Raw genomic sequence first — 20,000 nt, forward strand, 5'->3', positions numbered from 1 at the left:
GACGTGGAGTATGGGAGGCCGGCACACCACAGTACTGCCAAAAAAGTGACACAGACAAGCTCAGAACATTCTCAACGAAGACACGATTGCAATTCAAGGTGAGCCATTTGATAAACGGAATCACTGCAGAAAAGTTTGAAGATACACGCACCAGGTGCTCGACATATTTCAAAGATACACACATTCCCAAAGGTAGAATTTAAGAGTGAAGTTTGTGTTGCTTTCATTTTCCAGCTGATGCTCAATTTCAGCATGTCACACTGCATTCAGTAGCACCACTATGTTTGGTTCATCTGAGTGACGTTGATCGGCTTTGTTTGTCTGTCTCCAGGAATTGGGGTATATATGAAGGGCAATATAACAGAATTGTTTCACGATATTTCGGTTGCAGAACACAATAGTGCAGACATTATTACCCATGTGAGTCACACGTCATGGTTGTTGGTTGTCACACTATGTACGTCAAGCGAAAGATGGGGTTAAGCAATTGGTTAATTTTGTCTGTCTCTGTCTCTGTCTGTCTGGAAAACAAACATGTTGTTTAATAGTACTTTGGCTCTGAATTAGTCCAGATCGCACATGCGCAGAGAGGAGCGAGATCATTATTTTTCTCTGTCTATCTGCCTGGCAGTCAAACTAAATTGAAAATTATGCCAAACAGGAACTTTCTGTTTTTAAGGACGTCATAAAGGACACAAACAACAAGCACAAATAACTAATGTCGTGTATTAATTACGATGGTGTATAAGACACGAAGGCAAAAAAATATTTTGGTTTGTTTCCAATATTGTGGCTCGTGTAAGAGCTAACACACATAACATGTAATAAACGGAGCAGGAGATGAGAGGGCTGGGAGAGAAAAGCACAAAACAGTGGGGAACAGAGACAATAGGAGATTTATGGAAGGGAGAGGTGGAGGGATGGGGCGGGGTACACGGGGTAAACAAGATGGACACCACAGGGATTTTCAGGAAGGAGAGCAGGGAATTTGAAGGATGTGGGTTTGGGGTGGATTAACGTGGGTGGAAAAGATCATGGTTTTGGATGGGGGATGACAAGAGGAAGCGGTGAACAGCTGTTTTAAAGACCTGGAGGGGAGAGTGGGAATGGAGGGAGTGTGGGAGTTTATTCCAGAGGTGGGGAAAAAGAGGAATGAAAGGGTGAAGGTGAGTAGTGATTCTTGATTTTGGCAGTTTCACCAGAAGGGGTTTTTGGCTGAACTTGAACGCCCTGAGCAAATATAGGGGGGATAGATCACAGACAGAGTAAGGGGGGGGTGAGTATGGGGGAGGGGGCGAAGCCCGAGAAGAGACGGTAGAAGACAGAAAGACCACCGACCTGCCTGCGGTGAGAGAGTGAGAGTCCCAAAGACTCGGCCTCATCGCGGGAGATATCAATGATCCTAAATGCCTTGGTTTCCACAGCGTGAAGCTGAGAAAGGTGTGAGGCAGGAGCACCAGCCTATATTGGAGAGCAGGACTCCATCAGCACTACCGGATTTAGGGGTGGCCAGGTGGGGCCCCCCACATTTAGGGCCCCCCCCCAATTTCGATGACATTTTAAAAATCCCTTGAAAATGTGCTTCTAAAGTTTTATTGTCGGTGAATGAAGATTGTAAACTCTTTGTAAGGATATCTTTTCAAAATTGTCCATCATTGTTTTATTGAGCTTTGGCTTGGTCCTTTTCAAGCTTTGGCTTTATCAAGCCGTTTCTTCCACGGTCCACAGAATGGATCCTACGTGGTCAAAAATTCCCGTGGCAAGCCCCGGGCATTGAGGGCCCGCATTCAGATCTTTTTTTTGGATCGATCATCGATGCTTCGGATGGTTGAGCGTGACCAACAAACTACGGCACTGCCTACCAGAGCCCAGCAAGCACAGGCGGCATACAGAGGTCCAGCTAGAGGAGAGGTGAAAAGGTGAAAGTCAATGTGGTAAAACCCGGCCAGGCCAGCACAGCACACGGCCTGCAGGGGTAGTATTGTACACACTGAAACTGCGGCTGGCAGGGAACGCTGTCAGTACCCTGCTTACTGGCACACACAGCACAGTAACACGGTGTGACTTTCTATATTCCAGATGTGTGAAACATACTTGTTGTTCGTGATTGTGGTACGTCCCACGTGCACTCTGACGATATCTCGGTTACTCGGTACCTACCAGCTGCAGAAACCACAATGAGCGGCTTTGGTGACGACAGGCACAAATCCAGGGCTCCACGGAAACATGACAGTGGTGCTCAAAAGCGGAAACGTTCCAAGAAAAAAGATGAAAGACACAAGGCCGTCGTCGACAAGACCCAGAAAATCTCAGAGTTTTTCACTCCTGCACAAACAGGCAATTCGTCCATGACAGAGGCTGGGACACCAACAGAGACAGAACAAGTGGATTTGGCAACGCAACCCCCGCGCCAAGATTTGCCCAACATCTCGGAAGGTTCCACCGATGAAGAACATGCATCAGATGAAGAAGCGAGAGATATACTGACTGATCGTGGACCTGGCTTTGCCAATTGCATTGGATGTTGGCGTCCTGAGCGACCGTCATCAGAGATGATCGACTCCTGGTCATCACGAGATTTGGAGCCCCTGCAGAATTCGACTGGTCCCTTTGATTCATCCATACAGTTCATTGAAGGTAGGAAACGCTGCTCCTCCAAGAATCTTTTTTTTACCATAGACTACAAAACGGAGAGTCCGTGAAAAGGTCCTGGCTTTGCTTCTCCACATCAACCGGAAAACTGTACTGCATCACTTGCAAGCTCTTTGGAGGCGCTACTGTCCTGGGTGGGGAAGGATTCAATGACTGGAAGCATGCCAGTCGTTCTATCGAGGTGCATGAGCGTTCGCATGTACATTGTGCGAATACCATCCGCTTGTCAGACAGAGCAACATCCGCAGGTCGTGTGGACACTGAACTCGTCAAACAGGTGAGTGAGATTGCGTCCTATTGGAGGGAGGTGCTGAAACGAAGTGTGAGCGTGATATCGTTTCTCGCTCAGCGTGGTCTGGCGTTCCGTGGATCGGATGAAATTTTTGGGTCACGGACGAATGGTAACTACCTTGGTTTAATGGAATTACTTGCGGATTACAATCCATTTTTGGCGCAGCACATTCAGAAATATGCCAACCGAGGTAGTGGCCACACCAACTACTTATCATCTACGACATATGAAGAGTTGGTCTCCATCATCGGAAAATCTGTTCTGGATAACATGGTCGCTCGTGTGAAAGAGGCAAAATACTTCTCTGTGTCAGTCGAGTCTACTCCTGACATAAGCCACATCGACCAGCTCACAGTTATTCTACTATACATCGAGAACGAGGCTCCAGTGGAGCGTTTCATGACCTTTCTGAGCAATACAGGACACACTGGACTCCAGCAAGCGACGGCATTACTGGATTTTTTGAAAGCCACTGGATTGGACATCGCTAACTGCCGAGGACAATCTTACGATAACGCATCTAATATGAGTGGCCGATACAACGGGATGCAGGGAATGATCCAACAGGAGAACCCTCTCGCAATATTTGTGCCATGCATGACGCACTCACTGAACTTAGTCGGTCAATCGGCCGTGGGATGCTGTAAACCTGCAGCAGCATTCTTTGAATTCGTGGAACAAGTATATGTATTTTTTTACAGCTTCCACGTCGTGCTACGCCAGATTATTTGACGCCCTGAAAGCCAAAGGTCTGCAAGTACCAAAGCGCCTCAGCGACACTCGCTGGTCGGCTAATTCTGATGGAACCCGAGCTCTTCCAGACGGTTACAGCGAAATCATGGATGCCCTCGATGAAATCGCAAATGATGAACAACTGTAGAGTGAAACGAGAAACACCGCCGAGACACTTCACCAAACGATGTGCACGCTCGAGATAGGGTTCTCTGCTGGTTTCTGGTCTACTGTCCTTGGTAGATTTGATCGTACGAGTAAAACCCTTCAGATGCAAGCTACCGATCTCAACACAGCCGTGCAGCTCCTCAAGTCACTGACGAGCTTCGTGCAGTCATTACGCGATCAGTTTGATACATTCGTTGTTGACGGAGTGGAGCGCTCAGGTACGGAGGAATTCACTCGCGGATCGCGTAGACGAAAGCGTAATGTCCGCCTCGCTCCCTTGGACTACGGACACACTCTCAAAGTAGAACGAGATGCCAAGGAGTCCTTTCGCATCAGTGGATACGCTGCAGTGATCGACGTACTGCTGTCGCAGTTGGAAAAGCGTACAAACGCTTACAGCGAGATGAGCGACAGATTTGGATTCCTGCGTGCTCTTGTTCAACTCGAAGTGGAGCAGATTCGAGAGTCATGCTCGAAGCTCGTCGAGCTGTATCGGGAAGATCTATCACCTGACCTCACAGAAGAAATGATTCAGTTGCAAGCCATGATGAAGGAGTCAGAGCCAGACTCGGGCCGTACTGAACTTGAGATGTACAGTTTTCTCATCGAGCGAAAACTCACCGATACTTTCCCAAACGTGGAAGTGCTGCTTTGGATTTGCCTCTCACTGATGGTGTCGAACTGCTCCGGGAAGCGCTCGTTTTCGAAACTCAAGCTCATCAAGAACCATCTTCGCTCCACGATGGGGCAGCAGAGACTGGTCAATCTGACTATCATTTCAACCGAATCCGATGTGCTCAATTCCATGCAGGTTGACAGTATCATATCCGTGTTCGCTGCCACGGAGTCACGCAGGAAGCTCGTCCATTGATTAAGGCACCGTGTGTATGTTCGTTGATGTGGATGACACTGCCCTATATTTGGGGTCGCTGGAAGTCGGCTATTAATCACCATTTCGGATTTCTCTTGTCCAGAGGGTTCTTAGAAGTTAGAAGATTTTTAGTCGAAGTTCGTAGTATGATTAATGACAGCGCGTCGTTTGTTATTTTCTTCTATTAGTCCATCTCTATCTCTTAATCTTGCAGCAACAGCATTTTTGTGATTTGATTTTCGAATGAGCTCAGAGATAAGTCACCAGCCACATCAAGAACAATCCGTCCATCTTGTCATGTTGTCAGATTTAATTGTAATTTGTGAACATGTTTGCCAAATCATTCCTGATCAGGATCTGACAAATCTAGATACAAGTTCAGTTGTTGATGAAAAAGCAGTTATAATTTAAGTTGTTGATTAATCTCCAAATTTGGGGCCCCCCCACAATCATTGTGACCAACGGCCCCCCACATGGTAAATCCGGCCCTGTCCATCAGGCTTCGGATGAAAGATTTGTTTGTGGTCAGGAGCAATAATATCAATGGCGGTAAATTTCTGATTTTTTTTTTTTTTCGACAAACAATGAAATCTTTATTTTATTTCAAACGAATTATGTACTTGAACACTGGAGAACACAAATCTCCATTTTGACACTTTCAAAAACCCCCTTTTCAAAGTTTTTTTATATAAATTTTTCTACCATGTCATGGCTCGTGTGAGAGCTAATACACCGAAACATAGAACAAGGCTGGAGACAAGACGGGTGGGAGAGGGAAGCACAAAATAGTGGGGAACAGAGACAATAGGAGATCTGTGGAAGGGAGAGGGATGGTGCGGGGTACACGGAGTAAACAAGATGGTAGTACAGGAACTTTCAGGAAAGAAAACAGGAAATTTAAAGGATGTGGGTTTTGGGTGGATTGACGTGGGTGGAAAATATCATGGTTTTGGATGGGGGATGACAAGAGGAAGTGGTGAACAGCTGTTTTGAAGACCTTGAGGGAAGAGTGGAAATGAAGGGAGTGTGGGAGTTTGTTCCAGAGGCGGGGAAAAAGAGGAATGAAAGGGTGAAGGTGAGCAGTGATTCTTGATTTTGGCAGTTTTACCAGAAGGGGGTTACTGGCAGACGTTGAGCTCCCTGCGGAAATATTGGGGGGACAAATCTCAGACAGAGCGGGGGCGGGGAGGGGAGTAAGGGAGGAGAGGAGACGGTAAAAGACAGAAAGACCACGGACTTGCCTCCGGTGAGAGAGTGAGAGACCCAAAGACTAAGCTTCATCACGGGAGATACCAATGATCCTAAAATCCTTGGTTTCCACAGTGTGAAGTCGAGCTCGGTGTGAGGCAGGAGCACCACCCCAGAGGGGGGGGAGCAGTACTCCATCAGACTGCGGATAAAAGCTTTGTATGTGGTCAGGAGCTCATGTGTGCCAATGATGGAGTTTCGCCATACTTAGACAAAATATAGCAGCATTTTACATCATCTCGACCAATCAAATGTGCCACTCGCAGACCCCACCCATGTCCTTTGGTCTCAAGACTGTGCGAGGTCAGGTGTTCTTTGAACTCTCGACTTGTTGGTGGTTGATAGATCTTGGAAATACAAAAACAGAACTAATAATAAAACTTGAACTGTATCGGCCACATGCCAACATTTGTTGCCTCGATTGAATTAAGTTGAGCATAAAACACCTCCACATTTTTTTTAGACTTATTTGTGAAAAAAAAATACTGGGGGAGTAGCCGGCAGTAGAGCAGCGGCTGACAACCGCTGAAGCTTCAGCGGCAGCCCACATCAAAGAAAACCCAGGGTGGACACGATGATATGCTTTACACCTTGCATTGACCGAGCCCGAGCCAGGATCAGTCACAGTTCAATTTGCCATCATCCAGAAAATGTTACTTCATCATGCAGAGTCACATCATCTTCTCGAATTTAACAAATATGATGTCACAATCAACATATTCTTCAATAATTATGTCTTGTTTTTACCAATAATGAACCTCGAGTCATGTATCTCTCGATGACAATCGCCACTCATTGCCAAGATAGACATACCTATGATGAACACAATCACGCCGGCTTCTTTTAAGGCTTGTGCTGGTCCAGCCACATCATCGTCTGAATGTCCATCTGTGATCAGCACAACAGCACGAGGAACCCCCACCCGCGTACCCATACCGTCCACGAATGTACTTTCCAGCAAATGTTTGAGCGCCTCTCCTGCATACACACCACGTATTACGTGAAAAGGCGTCTCTTACATCGCATGAGGACCAGGCCAAAGGTGTTTGAAAGTTTTCATGAAAAATTTACAAATCGAGTCCACTCATATATATTCTTGCACACTCCATGCCGCATTGCACTCATTTATGAATTTTCAGTGTGAATTAAGATACCTATCTTTGAAATGCCACCCATGAATGACAGCTTCGCAATGGCCTTCAGCAAGTCTTCTTTGGTTAAATGACTATCAATGTCCCACTCAGTTCGAGGGCTCCTACTGTATTGTACCAAGCCTGCACACATGGACACATGGCCACAGCATGAGGACATTGCTTGTACACTGTCACGACAAAGAAGAATGTGAAAGGCAAATCAATAAATCAATAAATAAAAAAACAAAGACATGAAGGAAGAAGAGTGGATTGAGAATAAAAACAACCCAGGCTCAAAAAAAAAAAACGAACAAACCAAAGAGCACGTCGTTGAGGCCAATTTCAAAAGGCTCCACAAGTTCAATCAAGAACCGTCGAAGAAGGTTGAAGTTGGACCGTCCAACGTTCCACGAGCCATCCACCAGCAGAACAATGTCAGCTTTGTTTAGTGACACACAGGCAAATTCATCTGCACGCACAGAGCAGAAATATGGCGGACAAACCAAAATTCCTCAGTACAAAATGCACCTCAATAACGATGCGAAGAGCAATATGATGTCATAAAGCATCTCTGCATTAGGATACGGGTTACCTGTATATTCATAAATGGGAGGTGGGGTAGCAGTCGACTCTGTGGTGAATAGCCCGGTGACCCCCTCGCTGTCTCCGACGTGGTATGTAGCATGTACCCTTACTTCATACGTCGTGCTCGGGCTGCAATGAATGGGCAGACACAATGTCTGACTATTCTTTGTTCAATCGCAGACACAATGCATCTTTGCTGAATTTTGCACGACGACAGCACCGACAGTCTCATTTTGCACCTCCTTGTGGGGCCCATGGTGCTTGTGTGTGAAAATGCTATTTTTGATGACATCATATTTTCTTCTGGCTCGATTAATTTGCCAACAGCACACTTAACTCATAGATGTCAACTGTAGTTGTATTCAAGGTCCTGCAGCTGTGAGCAACAAATAAAGACATTCTCACTCCCACCCCTCCCCTTTCTCCTTCTTCCCATACTCCCCCCCCTCCCCCGACCTGAGGTATTGCAGTTCCACCATGTTCTCAGGAGGATCAAGCAGCACTTCCGACATGAGGTCCTTCTGGCCTTCAGGAAACACTGAAACTCGATAAGCTGTGACAGCAACTGCAGGGTCTTTCCAAGTGAGCTTCACACCGTCACTGTAGACATCCGTCACCAAGAGGTCACGTGGAGGTGGTACTTGAGATTCTGGAGAGGGAAAAGGATCTTTGACTCATCAGAATAAACGTCTTGTATTGTCAGATGATTGCGTAAAGTTATGATCTACAAAATGGGCAGATTATTTCCATTTGTGCACATGTGAGGACATTTGTACTTCATATATGTCTGGTGTTGGCTTAATGGTTAGGGTGGCAGGCTTGGGATTCCAGGGTCCTGAGTTCAAATCCCATTTGGTCATTAAACTAATCCTAGGTGGGGTTGACTCAGTCTGTCATCCTTCAGAGGTTGGCAAAATGAGTACCAGCTTACTGGGATGATCGAGCTATTCGAGTATCCTGCGTCAGAGTGGCGACCCATCCAGGATTGTGTCCAATAGCCCAGGAGACTGCTTCGGCAGCACCGACGCTCTGAACAGAGTCTGGTCCCGATGGATGGATGGTACTTCATATGCCGTATTTGAACTCTTTTGGCATTTCATCACCGCAGAGCCTTTCTCGAGAAATAAATTAAGCCAAGAAAACTCGCAGCAGTGCACCAATACACTGGCTCTTAGATTGAGGAAAATACGCAGCACACCCAGTCAGTTCAATCAGAATGCACAATCAAAATACAACAGTGATTGTTGGCATACGATGATTGATCCGAGCATCTCAGGGATGTTAGGAAAGCTGCCAGGAGGCTCCACGAGGTGAAGCTGAGCACCTTACCCTCCAGAGCCTCCTGGAATCCAACTCGTCTCACTGAGGAAAAGAGACAATGCACATACATGTTTGTGGAAGCATCGGGAGGTGAAACAAGAAGTCGTGGTATGGAAGGCCAGCTGCCCCGGAGCAGCAGAACACAAGCACAATCCAAAAACACATTTTGAACATGGTGCCAACAGTTCACACCATCTGGCTATCAGATGTGAAAACGCTGACTGCACTCATTTTGCTTTTTACTCGATGTGGCTGCATGTCAGTACAAAGCTCTCTTCTCGTAATCTTAATCCTTGGCATTCCATCAAAAAAAATTAGAAAAAATTAAAAAAAAAAAACACACAACAACATCCCAGTGCTCTCGAGTGTGGAAAGAGAATGCTAAATGTGATGAGAAATGAGACATTAAAGTCAGGCAATAAAATTTCAGGATAATGGAATGGTGAGCTACGAATTCGGCCCACGGGGTTCTGGGATATTAATCAGAGCTAACAGCTTGGAATGAAAGAGATGGATTCTTCAAATGCTCTCATTGAGAATTTTGGCGAATGAGAGACTTATTTCTTCAGCACGGAGGAGCTCCTCCGCACATAGCCGCGTCGGTGCACGAGCTTTCGGAAAAAAAAAGGGTAAGGCTAAAGGGTCTAAATCATCCTCAATAATCAATTGATGGATCACCATGTGACTTCTTGTTCACTGAAGTAGGTGGTCCAGATATGAAAGATCTGATCTATGAATGATATGAGGAGTAGGAGATACATTTTCAACTTGAAGGGCACTTATGTTACGCAGACAACGATTAAGGTATATGGAGCTACAGGTTTAAGGTGAGGCATATGGTTGAGGAACAGTGAAGGTGGTGAAATGAGGTGCTCCGTGATGAGGAATAATTTCAGAGAGAAAGTTGGGGGAAGGAGGGTGAAACACTTTCAGGAATTCAGTTTTTTTGTACCGAGAGGTGTCCTGATGCTGCCGCTGAACGTTGTTGCCTGTCGTCCTGAAGTGAGAACTGGTGTGACGTCGACCTCGTAAGTGATGCCGCCCTGCAGACCACTAAATTTTACGGAGGTTTTCTGTCCTGTCAAATCTTGTGTGCTGGCTGGATGGCGCATGCCCCTTTTGCGATACCGCACTTCGTAGCTTGAAACCTCTTCGCTGTGGGGTTTCCACACGAGGCGAAATCCACTTGGGGTCACGTGACTCACCAACAGGTTCTCATTGCCTGCATTGCAGTAAAAGGACAGGAAAGGGTGGCATGACGGAACACAAAGTATAATATCATTCAGATAATTTCGATGCCGTCAGTTGCCAAAATTCAGACAGATTTCCCAAAGTAAGACACCGTGTCTGGTTTACTTGCTTCTTAACACCGATGGGAAGGTCATATCTGGGTCTTGTGAATGCAGAGCGTAAGTGTAAATTGATGATAATTACTATTAATCATGTTTGGGAGGAGGGGGGGAGCAGTGAGTGGGAGTTGGAGTTGATATATATATATATATATATATATATATATATATATATATATATATATATATATATATATATATATATATATATATATATATTTGTTTGGTTCTGGGGCCACAAGAGAAATTACACTTTTGCAAGAGTTGACCATTACGTGCCAGGACCCTCAACAAATTACAGATCCCTGACATAACATGCAGCACTCTTCAATGAAGTGGTGACCTAACCAGGCTTGGCTCTAAGCAAAGTTGTTGCATCTCTAAGCTATCAGCCAAGCCAAGTATCAGTTTGCAAGTTGTTGCGAATGCCCCGATGATGCCACACTCTTGAGATTGACCTTGAATGGTCAGTTTTTGTTTCCATGATAACAAACTGTCCTGGCCTGCCTCAGCTTTTACGATTGCGTAGCAGTATAGTTCATATCAAATCGTTCATATTCTGATAAAAAGTAATCTGCAATGCTTCTCCAGCTAAATACAAGTGAAAACATCATCAACTGGAAGGGCACTCGGTAGAGTGCATACCTCCGCCACACAATACCTGATCCACGAGAACATATCGGGCCGAATACAGTTTTGAGATATCATGTTCATTTTGTTTCAACTGTTTGTTTGTGTTCAGGGTCTTGTTTGTCCCTTTCATATTCATTGGTGACTTGCCAGGTCAATAATAATGTCATGGGTTTATGATGTTTGAAGCTACATGAGGATGAGATGTGGCTTGCTCAATGCCACCAAAACCTATTCCACTTTCAGAGCCAAGCACCTTGTGCCTGCTGCCAATCAAGCTTCATCTCGGTCTGGTATCGGATGTGCTTTGGCTGTATTCGGTTGTGTGGTTCGTGTGAAAAAGACAAAAATGAAACAATTAATCATGACTTTTGCTGTTTTTTTGTTCGATGTTTTCTCCGATTGCACGTAAAGGATTAACAGTTCTGATATGTTCATGTAAAAACAACCTTAAGTATATGTGCAGAGCAAACTTTCTGGTCGAACAGCCAGTGTTGAATCAACATATTAATCGCGTGAACATATTCACAAATTACAAACATTCAATGAATCAACATTTTTCAAAGCTTGGCAGCAACAGCCTCACATGACATTACAGGGATTAGAATGAGTTCTCAAAACTTGCGAACTTACTGCCATCAAAAAGATCTTTATATTTATCTTCCTCCTCTTTCTTTCGATCTACTATCTTTTCCTCCCCTTCCTTTTTTCTGCCTCTTTCTGTAGGTTCACCAACTGCAAATGGAAAAAAAAAAACGCAAATTTTTTTCTTTCTATATTGCATTCATCAATCATCATCATCATCATCATCATCATCATCATCATCATCATCATCATCATCATCATCATTATCATCATCATTATCACCAGCAAGGTGCCTGTGCCTGCATGGGATTTGAAACAAGGTTGGGATGGGTAGGCAAAAACGCAAATGGTGTCTTCTGTCATCGAGCTGGCGAGTTGGGAGCAACAATTCCAATTTACTGCCACATCTGATGCAATTTAAATTGTTTAATGGCGGCGAGGTGCTCCAATTGAAACTGTTTGTTCGATATATGTAGCATTTTGATGCCGAGGGTCCGAAATAAAAATTTGTGTTGACGTCAAAGCCAGTGATCAATTGCAAATTAATAGGACAATTGAATTATCTTTTCATGAAAGCTTTAAATTTCGATTGTATCATTTTCCATGAGCCTCAATCTTGGAAAGAGAGGAGGGTAGGGGGAAAACAGGTTGGTTTCTCCAGGAAGTGAGCTTAGTAATGAAGTCATTTGGAAAGCAATCTTGGAGCGTTTCCACTGATGGCTGAACCAAAAATAATAATTCTGTGACTGCTCAGTGAGGCTTTCGAGGTAGAAACATCTTCATACTTTCTATAGGCTCCCAAGTGTCGTTTTAAAAGGCAGTACCTGAACTGCCCTGCAAGGATGCTTTTCAAACATGGGAAAGGAAATACAAAGATTACATTGAGATTGTAGAATAAGAATCTGCCATTGAGCCCAAGTTCAGATTTGAATCTGGTATTCACTGGCATCCTGGCATTCAACGAATCTGGCAATATGCCTATTTATACACATGTCACAGCTTCAGAAGAGCTGAATGACAAAAAAAACAAAAACAAAGGGTCAACAGATGGTAGTCAAGGGGAAACAGGCAGAGAAGAACACACGGACACACCACAGTGTTCGGAGAGAAGTGGCGAGTAAAAGTAAAGCAGGGGCTCAGCGTATGCAGAAGAGCTCAAATGCATTTGAGCCAGGAGAAACCACGGTCGAGATGTGTGCTGCATTTTTAAGGAGCTTCTTTTGCGAACAAAATCATGGCTCATGGACAGAGTGATATGACAGATGGGAAAAAGGGCAACAAACAACACAGTGGGACAGTGGGGCCAGAGCTGGACACAAACAAGTTAATATGGATGAACAGGAAAAAGAGGAAAGAGAGCAGTGGGAGGAAACACAGTAACCCGCAAGTATGAGAGGGTGAGGTCAGGTTCATGGGGGAGAAATGACCACAAGAGTGAATAGGAGATCATATCAGATGGTGGTGCAACGTTTGCGAGAAGTGCTGGAGGGAAGGGTAGGATTGAACAGTCTCCGGAACACTGCTCCAGAAATGTGAGAAAAGAAGACCAAAAGATTGGGGGTGTGCGGAAAGCCTCAATTTTGGGAGTCTAAACCAGGATGGGTTACTGGTCTAATGCAAGTCTACTGGAGGAATTGGGAAGGGTCAGAGAGTAGAAAGAGTGAGACCGGAGTGGACGTGGTAAGAGAGAAAAGGCCACTGACCTGTGAGCAGTGTGAGAGCAGCAGGCCTTGTGCTTTCGGCCTCATCACGGGAGATGCAGCACAGTAGTGTTTCTTCAAATTTATAAAATAATCAATTTTCCTCCAATTGACTTTTAATTTGAAGAGGATTTGCACATCAGGTCAGTAAATTCAACCAGTGGTTATTTTTGAGGTCAAATTTGTTTTATTGATTTCACACAAGTATAATGCTATGCAGGACATCTTTCTTGTTTGTTTGTTTGTTTGTTTGTGAACAGGATATGTCAAAAAGTTGTGGACGGATTCGGACAAAATTTGGTGGAAGGGTTGGGTGTGTGACCTCGACGAATTGTTTCGATTGTGGTGAAGATCCGGATCCAGATACTATAACTTTAAAAGTGATTCTCCACCTTTGAGAGATTCGGCTAAAATGATATGTAGCATGATATCTCAAAAAGTTTTGCGTGGATTCGGACTAAACTTGGTGGACGGGTTGGGTGTGCTGCAAGGAAGAATTGATTTGATTTTGGTGAAGATTCGAATGCGGATCTGGATCAGAGAATTTTCATAGTGGATTCTTCACCATTGAGTGATTGGGCTAAAGATGATATTGTTACGGTTGTGGAAATTCACAGAACACCATCCAGGACCTTTGGATCAGTTATGTCGATAAGTGAGTGTTCAGATTAGATTTCCCCACCGATGTTTAAAGGGGTTTATTCGTGTAACCGGGCTGTGATCTTTGAGTCAGCCATTATTCTTTTGCTACTTTATTTTGGAACAACCACATCTCCACAACGCCAATCACGACATCTCCTCAACAGCATCTCATCAAACCTCTCCACAACGAAAACAACACCATCCTCAACCATCTCCACAATGACAACCACGACATCTCCTCACCACCTACGCCACAACAAACATCGCCTCACCTTCATCTTCACTAACGCCGCCATCTTGTTACCGGCAACAGCGTCCTGAACGAACAACATCTCTGCCACCAGACGCTGGGACTCCCTAGTTGGGGCGAGGGCCGATGATCTCTGCAACGTCCGCGGGAGCTGATGATTTCTACTACGTCTGCTCTCACCGAGCTTCACGTCGAAATCGGATCAAAAGATCAAAAGGGGCGGAGCCAGCGAGGGGTGAAGGGTGAGAGATGAAAGATCAGACCTCACTCACGGACCCCATATAAAGGCGCGCTGAACGCCAAGCAAGCGAGTCTGTCGGGGTTCGGAGTCTGTCAGGGAGCTACAGAGAGCGGAAGCCTGGAGCTTGGAGCCGGGATTCGAGCCCAGTGGAGGGCAGTCAGGGGAGCCTGGAGCGCAGCCTGCCATGCTGAACTTTGGGTCGCTAGAGCGCAACCAAGCCTGCCGTGCCGCGCAGAATGGCGTGACGGTGGAGAAGGCCGGAGAGAGATCGCCAACGCTGAGGAACGGACGGGCTCTTAAAAGAGCATCAACTCTTGCAAGAGCAAAGGCCCGTTCGTTCCTCCGAGGTGTCGTCGGCTAGGCCCGAACCACTAGGCCGCACGGCGGGGCTTGGGCCAACCCAGTCGAGCAGCGCCAACTTCCGTGTCGACGAAACATCGAGGGTCAACCAGCGAGTCGCCACGAAGGTGGCAGGTAACCAGCGCGGGCTCTCGGAGCCCCTGCGGTCTTCACAGCTCCGTGAACTATTAAAGGCCCACGAGGCCCAGTTCTTGCCCTTTCCTTTCCTGGGGTTTTTCTTTGTATGAATGTCGTGGCGCCATGTCCTTAAGTAGAATTGTAATAAGTGTACATAATAAATAGACCAATGGTTGTAGTTCTTTCTCTTGCTCGTGTCCTGTCCCTTACCCCCATTGCATTAATTGCTTTGATTGCATACGTACCTGATTGCATACATGACTGCATGACTGCATATGTGTTGTGTGTGTAATAAATGTCCTTGTGTGAATGTACACCTGCTCGTTGCGTTCTCTTCCCTCAATTGAACTGCCATAAATAAGTTCGGAATATAGCTGGTTGTTAATAACCGATAAGAGAATCGGATCCGGCGGGGTTTGGTGATATACACTGCTCGGCAAATCGCAAACGGAGCGAGCTGCTTAGCGGCTCGTTTCCAAGCAGGTCCCGTCGAGGTGTAAATCCCTGGCATTTCTGTCTGTGCGCATAATTAGGTAAATCGACAATTCGGCGATCGGACCCTGTCGTGCGCGGACAGAATAGCAAGCTGATTTTCAGTGTGATTAAAGATACACCCGGAGCTGGATTTTGGCGTTGATCCGAAAGCTGCGACTCGGTTTGTCCGTTCGGTGGGTGAGAGCGGCCGCCATTGGCGAGAAGCGGTCGCCCACACGCCGACGGGCGGGAAACCACAACAATATATAGCATGATATCTCAAAATGTGGATGGATTAGGATGAAACTTGGCGGATGAGTTAGTTAGGTGACAAGAACAACCCGATTTGATTTTGGTTCAGGTCCGGATCCAGATCCGGTCCATCAGTGGGATACAAAACATAAACTGTTCAGCCTGGCAGAGGTATGCGCTCTACCTCGTGCCGTTCTCATATGACAATGCTTCCCAGAGAGACAAGGTGTGACTGTGAGATGCTCCAGGATTTAAAGACGTTCCATTTCTGAGAGCAGGATGCAATCAAAATCAGATCAGCAGAGAATGATGCAACTCCTTTCAGTCTGTTGGTGCGATTGGGGTGAGTACTGTACAATACAATGAGCATTCATCTGTAAAAAAAAAACAGAAGACAGGGCTTCCAGAGTATCTGTGAGGTCATATGTAGATGAGGAACAAGATCGAGCTGAAGATACTGCCTTTTTCGGATCCATTTTTGTGCCATTTCTTGTGGATGGGAGTGATGTTTGCAAAAATTCCAGGCAGATTGGGGTGGACAAGGATATTCTGAAGAGTACAGACAGAGGAGAAGCAAGAGCAGCACAGCGGGATTTGAGAGCACAGGCACTGGCGGCATCTGGACTTGTCGCTGAAGCAGGCTTGAGGCTGGAAGGAACTTTATCTACCTTCTCAAGGGAAGTTAAGGTTGGAGAAGAAGTTAGAGAAGACTGGATGGGAAAGTTGAGGCTGAAGAAGAAGTCATGGAGAGAGAGTTTCCTCCATATAATAGGCAGTTCCTCCATCACTAGGAGGAGAGGGTCTTTCAAAGTGAGGGTGTAACTTATCAGGAGATAGGAATCAGCAACATGCTGTGAGCGAAAACCTTGTATTAAACAAAAATCAGGAAATGAAGCAGTCATGGATGAACAGAGTGGTAAAAAAACAACAGAAAAATAAATTGCCCCAGTAGTGTAAGGTGCTTGCACATGAAGGTCGGGGAGAGGGATGGGTGATGAAGGGTTAGGAGCCTTGAGGTAGGTGGGAAACAGAATGAAGGTCGGAGGGGACGGGGAGAAGGAATTTTGGGAGGAAGGAAAATGTGGAATTTGGAGATGTTCGGATCATTTGTCAAGCCCTGTGGAGATAATTGCTACAAACGTCATACTTTTTGAATCTTTAGACAATCTCAAGAGCACACACGTAAGGTTGAGGATTAAGGAATGAACTATTTAACACACTGAACAAACAGTGCAGTCGACATGTGCACCATGGATTAGCACATCAAGAGTTGTTTATCTTGGCAGGATGACCGCAGGAACTAGAACGGCACTTCAATGTTACAACGTCGACGGATATGCCTCCACCAACATTATTACATCATGATAATACCTGTACCAAGTTTTACTTAAATCCCTTCAGCTGTTCTCAAATATCACATCTTTACCTGACATGACCTTTGACCTCATAATCGAATCAGTTCATGTACACATCATGATATGTACCTTGTACCAAGTTTGACTTAGATCCCTTCAGCCATTCTAGAGTTATTGCAGCAACGAAAACCTATCACTGACTCTGACCTTTGACCTCTTGCTATCTATCTTGCTGCCACTATCTAACCACTTCATCTTTGCATCACACTGTACATTTATACCAAGAGTGGTCAAAATCCTATCACTGGTTCACAAGTTAGTGCAGTGTCATAATTTACACCAAACATGACCTCTGACCTTTGATCCAAAAATCTATTCAGTTCATCTTTACGTCATTTGACTTGGATCCCTTCAGGCGTTCTTAAGTTATCGGGGAAATGAAAACCTATCAGAAACACACGGGCGGATGGACAGACAGTCAGAAGGACAACCTAAAAACATAATGCCTCCTGCAACTTCATTGGCAGAGGCATAACCAGAGAGTTGGTGTCAAAGCCACCCAATGCTCGCCTGTTTATACATTTATCGTTTTTAAAAGACTAGTCTAATAATATTTTTTATAAAGCATTGCAGTGAAGTCTGATCCAAATAATTTTAAAGCAATATATGTATTTGTATATTGTAATCAGTAAACTAGTACACATATTAAATGAATGGCAAGCGTCTCGTATAAACAGGCGAGCATTGGGTGGCTTTGACACCATCTTAGGTTGAAATTTAATTTTTTTAAAAAAAATCATTTGTTAATTTCAACTTCACGACACCAATAGTATACCCCAAAGGAACCTCCATACCAAATTTTAGCATCCTAGTACACATATTAATGAATGGAAAGCTTCTAAATAACTTGCACCAAAAACTTTAACGTTGACGTGCTACAAAAAAGTTATTATTATTGTTATTATTAAGCCAATGCAGTTATTAATTTACCTTTAACTACACCTGTGTTGTCATGACAGGTCGAATCATACATTGTACAGTTTGTGATGCTGCCCCAGTACAGATAATGCTTATTGTAAACATGCACAAGGTGGGAGAGTTGAGGCACAATTGAGAGATCAAAGGGATTATATAATTCACAGATGGCAGTGGTACAGCCATGGCAGATGGGACAAGGCACGCGTTGATGCGACACATGCAGACCAGGTGTGAGGGTGACGTACTGTAAGTTGTGGTGGTAACCGCCTCGCTTTCTCCTGAAGAATCGTAGGCGACGACTTGGATGGTGTACTCTTGCCCTGATTGGAGATTCTTCAAGACTGTTTGAGATTTTGTCTTGGGTATATTTAAATGCTGTGGTGGGCCTCCTAAAAGAAACACATCATCAAGATTAAAAACCAGGTTTAACTTTGAAAACCATCCTCTTGTTTTTGCGAAACTCGAACTTTTTATGAGCCGAGATTCAAAGGAACATGAACTTCATCAAAATGTACCTCGTGCTTTGGCAATATAAAACCACTGTAAAAATGTCGAGCAAACATGCACATGAAGAGCTGGACAAAGATTTCTCTCGGTTCAGTCGATCTATCAGCACATCAACTGCACGTCCGAAGCTCAGATCGAAAAACTGTTCCGAGAAGAGATTCTTCACATTGTGTTCTTTAGATGTCATTCTTTATGATGTCGATAAGTGCTCTTTCATTATCCGTAAAACTTGCGACAAGAACGAAGAAAGTGACAAATGTGAATAAGCTCAGCGTTGGCTGACGACGTGCCAAGAAAACATAAAAAGTTCAAAGCATCCCCATGTCTCACAGGATGCATTATTCTCATTCCATCTCAGCCTCAAGACCCCCCTGGCCTCGGCGAAAGCCATCTCGAGCACGTCCCTCTCTATTCCTTCAAGGGAGCCGAGGAAACCCTCTTCTTTTTAAGAGCTGCTGCGTAACATGTGTTATCGAGGACCGACGGTGGTCTGCTTCTGCTTTTGTTACGATGGTCACGAGGCAAAGGAAACCGACGTGATCACATTAACCATACTGACCAAGCAGGTCGAGAACTTTCCTGGGGTCAAGACCAGTTAAGCCAATGCAAGGCATTCATCCTGTTGTGTGATTCGAGGAAATCAAAATCTCCTCTAATCACGCACAGACGAGATGGTTTGCTTGCCAAGACCTTTCGTTCTTTCGGAGGACACTGTGGGCAGCTGCAGCTTGCCAGGGTTTACCACTCAGTCCCCCCCAGTCTGCTCATGCGGTGTTGTGAAAATAACCCTGTAAATCAAAACAAAGTTGCTGTTTTTTTTCATCAACAATATTACTTTCAAACACATTTATGTTGTATGTGCAAGCGTGGCTCGTTCATCAAGATTAAACTATGACCAAGAAAACAGTTTCAGCCTTTTAAATGTGGTGGAAAACGGTGTAGACAAATGAAGGAGCATTGTTGTTAATATCATTGACCTTGTTGTTGTTGTTGTCGTTATTATTATTTTAAGTATTATTACTGTTATCTTTAAATGATGCATCTCCAAAACTGTAATATAATTTCACAATAAAACTGGAATAAGCAACCTTATTTCCATCATTTAAATGGTTCATAGTTACACAATGGCATGCAGGATATTCCCAGAAGAGGGAGAGGAAGGGTGTGGAGGGGTTGGGGGGGGGGGGAGGTCACAGATCGAGTAAGCAGGAGAAAAGGGTTGTGGCATTAAGAAGGGAAGAAGGAAATCAAAATAGAAGAGGAGGGAATATTGTAAGAAGGGGTATGGGATCCACAGGGCATGACCCCGATGGACCATTACCCAAAAGGAGATGGTGTGTAAGGGTCACACCCATTTTCACAAGTTTATATCAATCCCAAATATTTGAGATGAATGTCCTCAAAGGCAAGAAAACTGGGAAATAAGGGGTCAATGCGGACTATGAAAGAAAAATTCCCCCAAGGAATTTGTGGTCATATTAGAGATAATCTCAAGCACTTAATTTAGATGTTTTCCTAAAATTTCATTTCAAGTCGAGATCATTGAGGAACACGTAGTT

General features: G+C 44.8%; 1 protein-coding gene across 4 annotated transcripts in view; it reads right to left on the reverse strand.

Moving 5' to 3' along the window:
• LOC147012683 (collagen alpha-1(XIV) chain-like) overlaps window positions 1–20,000 on the reverse strand; it is a 168,562-nt gene that overhangs the window by 107,315 nt on the left and 41,247 nt on the right. For all 4 annotated transcript variants that reach the window (XR_015051032.1, XM_085853765.1, XM_085853766.1 and 1 more), the window contains 8 exons: window positions 18,180–18,323; window positions 11,614–11,715; window positions 9,954–10,223; window positions 8,138–8,330; window positions 7,689–7,810; window positions 7,413–7,565; window positions 7,118–7,237; window positions 6,777–6,941 (listed from right to left, as the gene is read on the reverse strand). Coding sequence is in view for 3 of the 4 variants with exons in the window: in XM_085853765.1 (XP_085709891.1) it covers window positions 6,777–6,941; window positions 7,118–7,237; window positions 7,413–7,565; window positions 7,689–7,810; window positions 8,138–8,330; window positions 9,954–10,223; window positions 11,614–11,715; window positions 18,180–18,323 (1,269 nt within the window). In the remaining variant the exon portion in view is untranslated. The remainder of the gene's footprint in view (window positions 1–6,776; window positions 6,942–7,117; window positions 7,238–7,412; window positions 7,566–7,688; window positions 7,811–8,137; window positions 8,331–9,953; window positions 10,224–11,613; window positions 11,716–18,179; window positions 18,324–20,000) is intronic.

This window comes from Eptatretus burgeri, chromosome 14 (genome assembly GCF_056783735.1).
Source record: "Eptatretus burgeri isolate ZD-2024b chromosome 14, Ebu_testis_v1, whole genome shotgun sequence".
In the NCBI taxonomy this organism is placed as follows: Eukaryota; Metazoa; Chordata; class Myxini; order Myxiniformes; family Myxinidae; genus Eptatretus; species Eptatretus burgeri.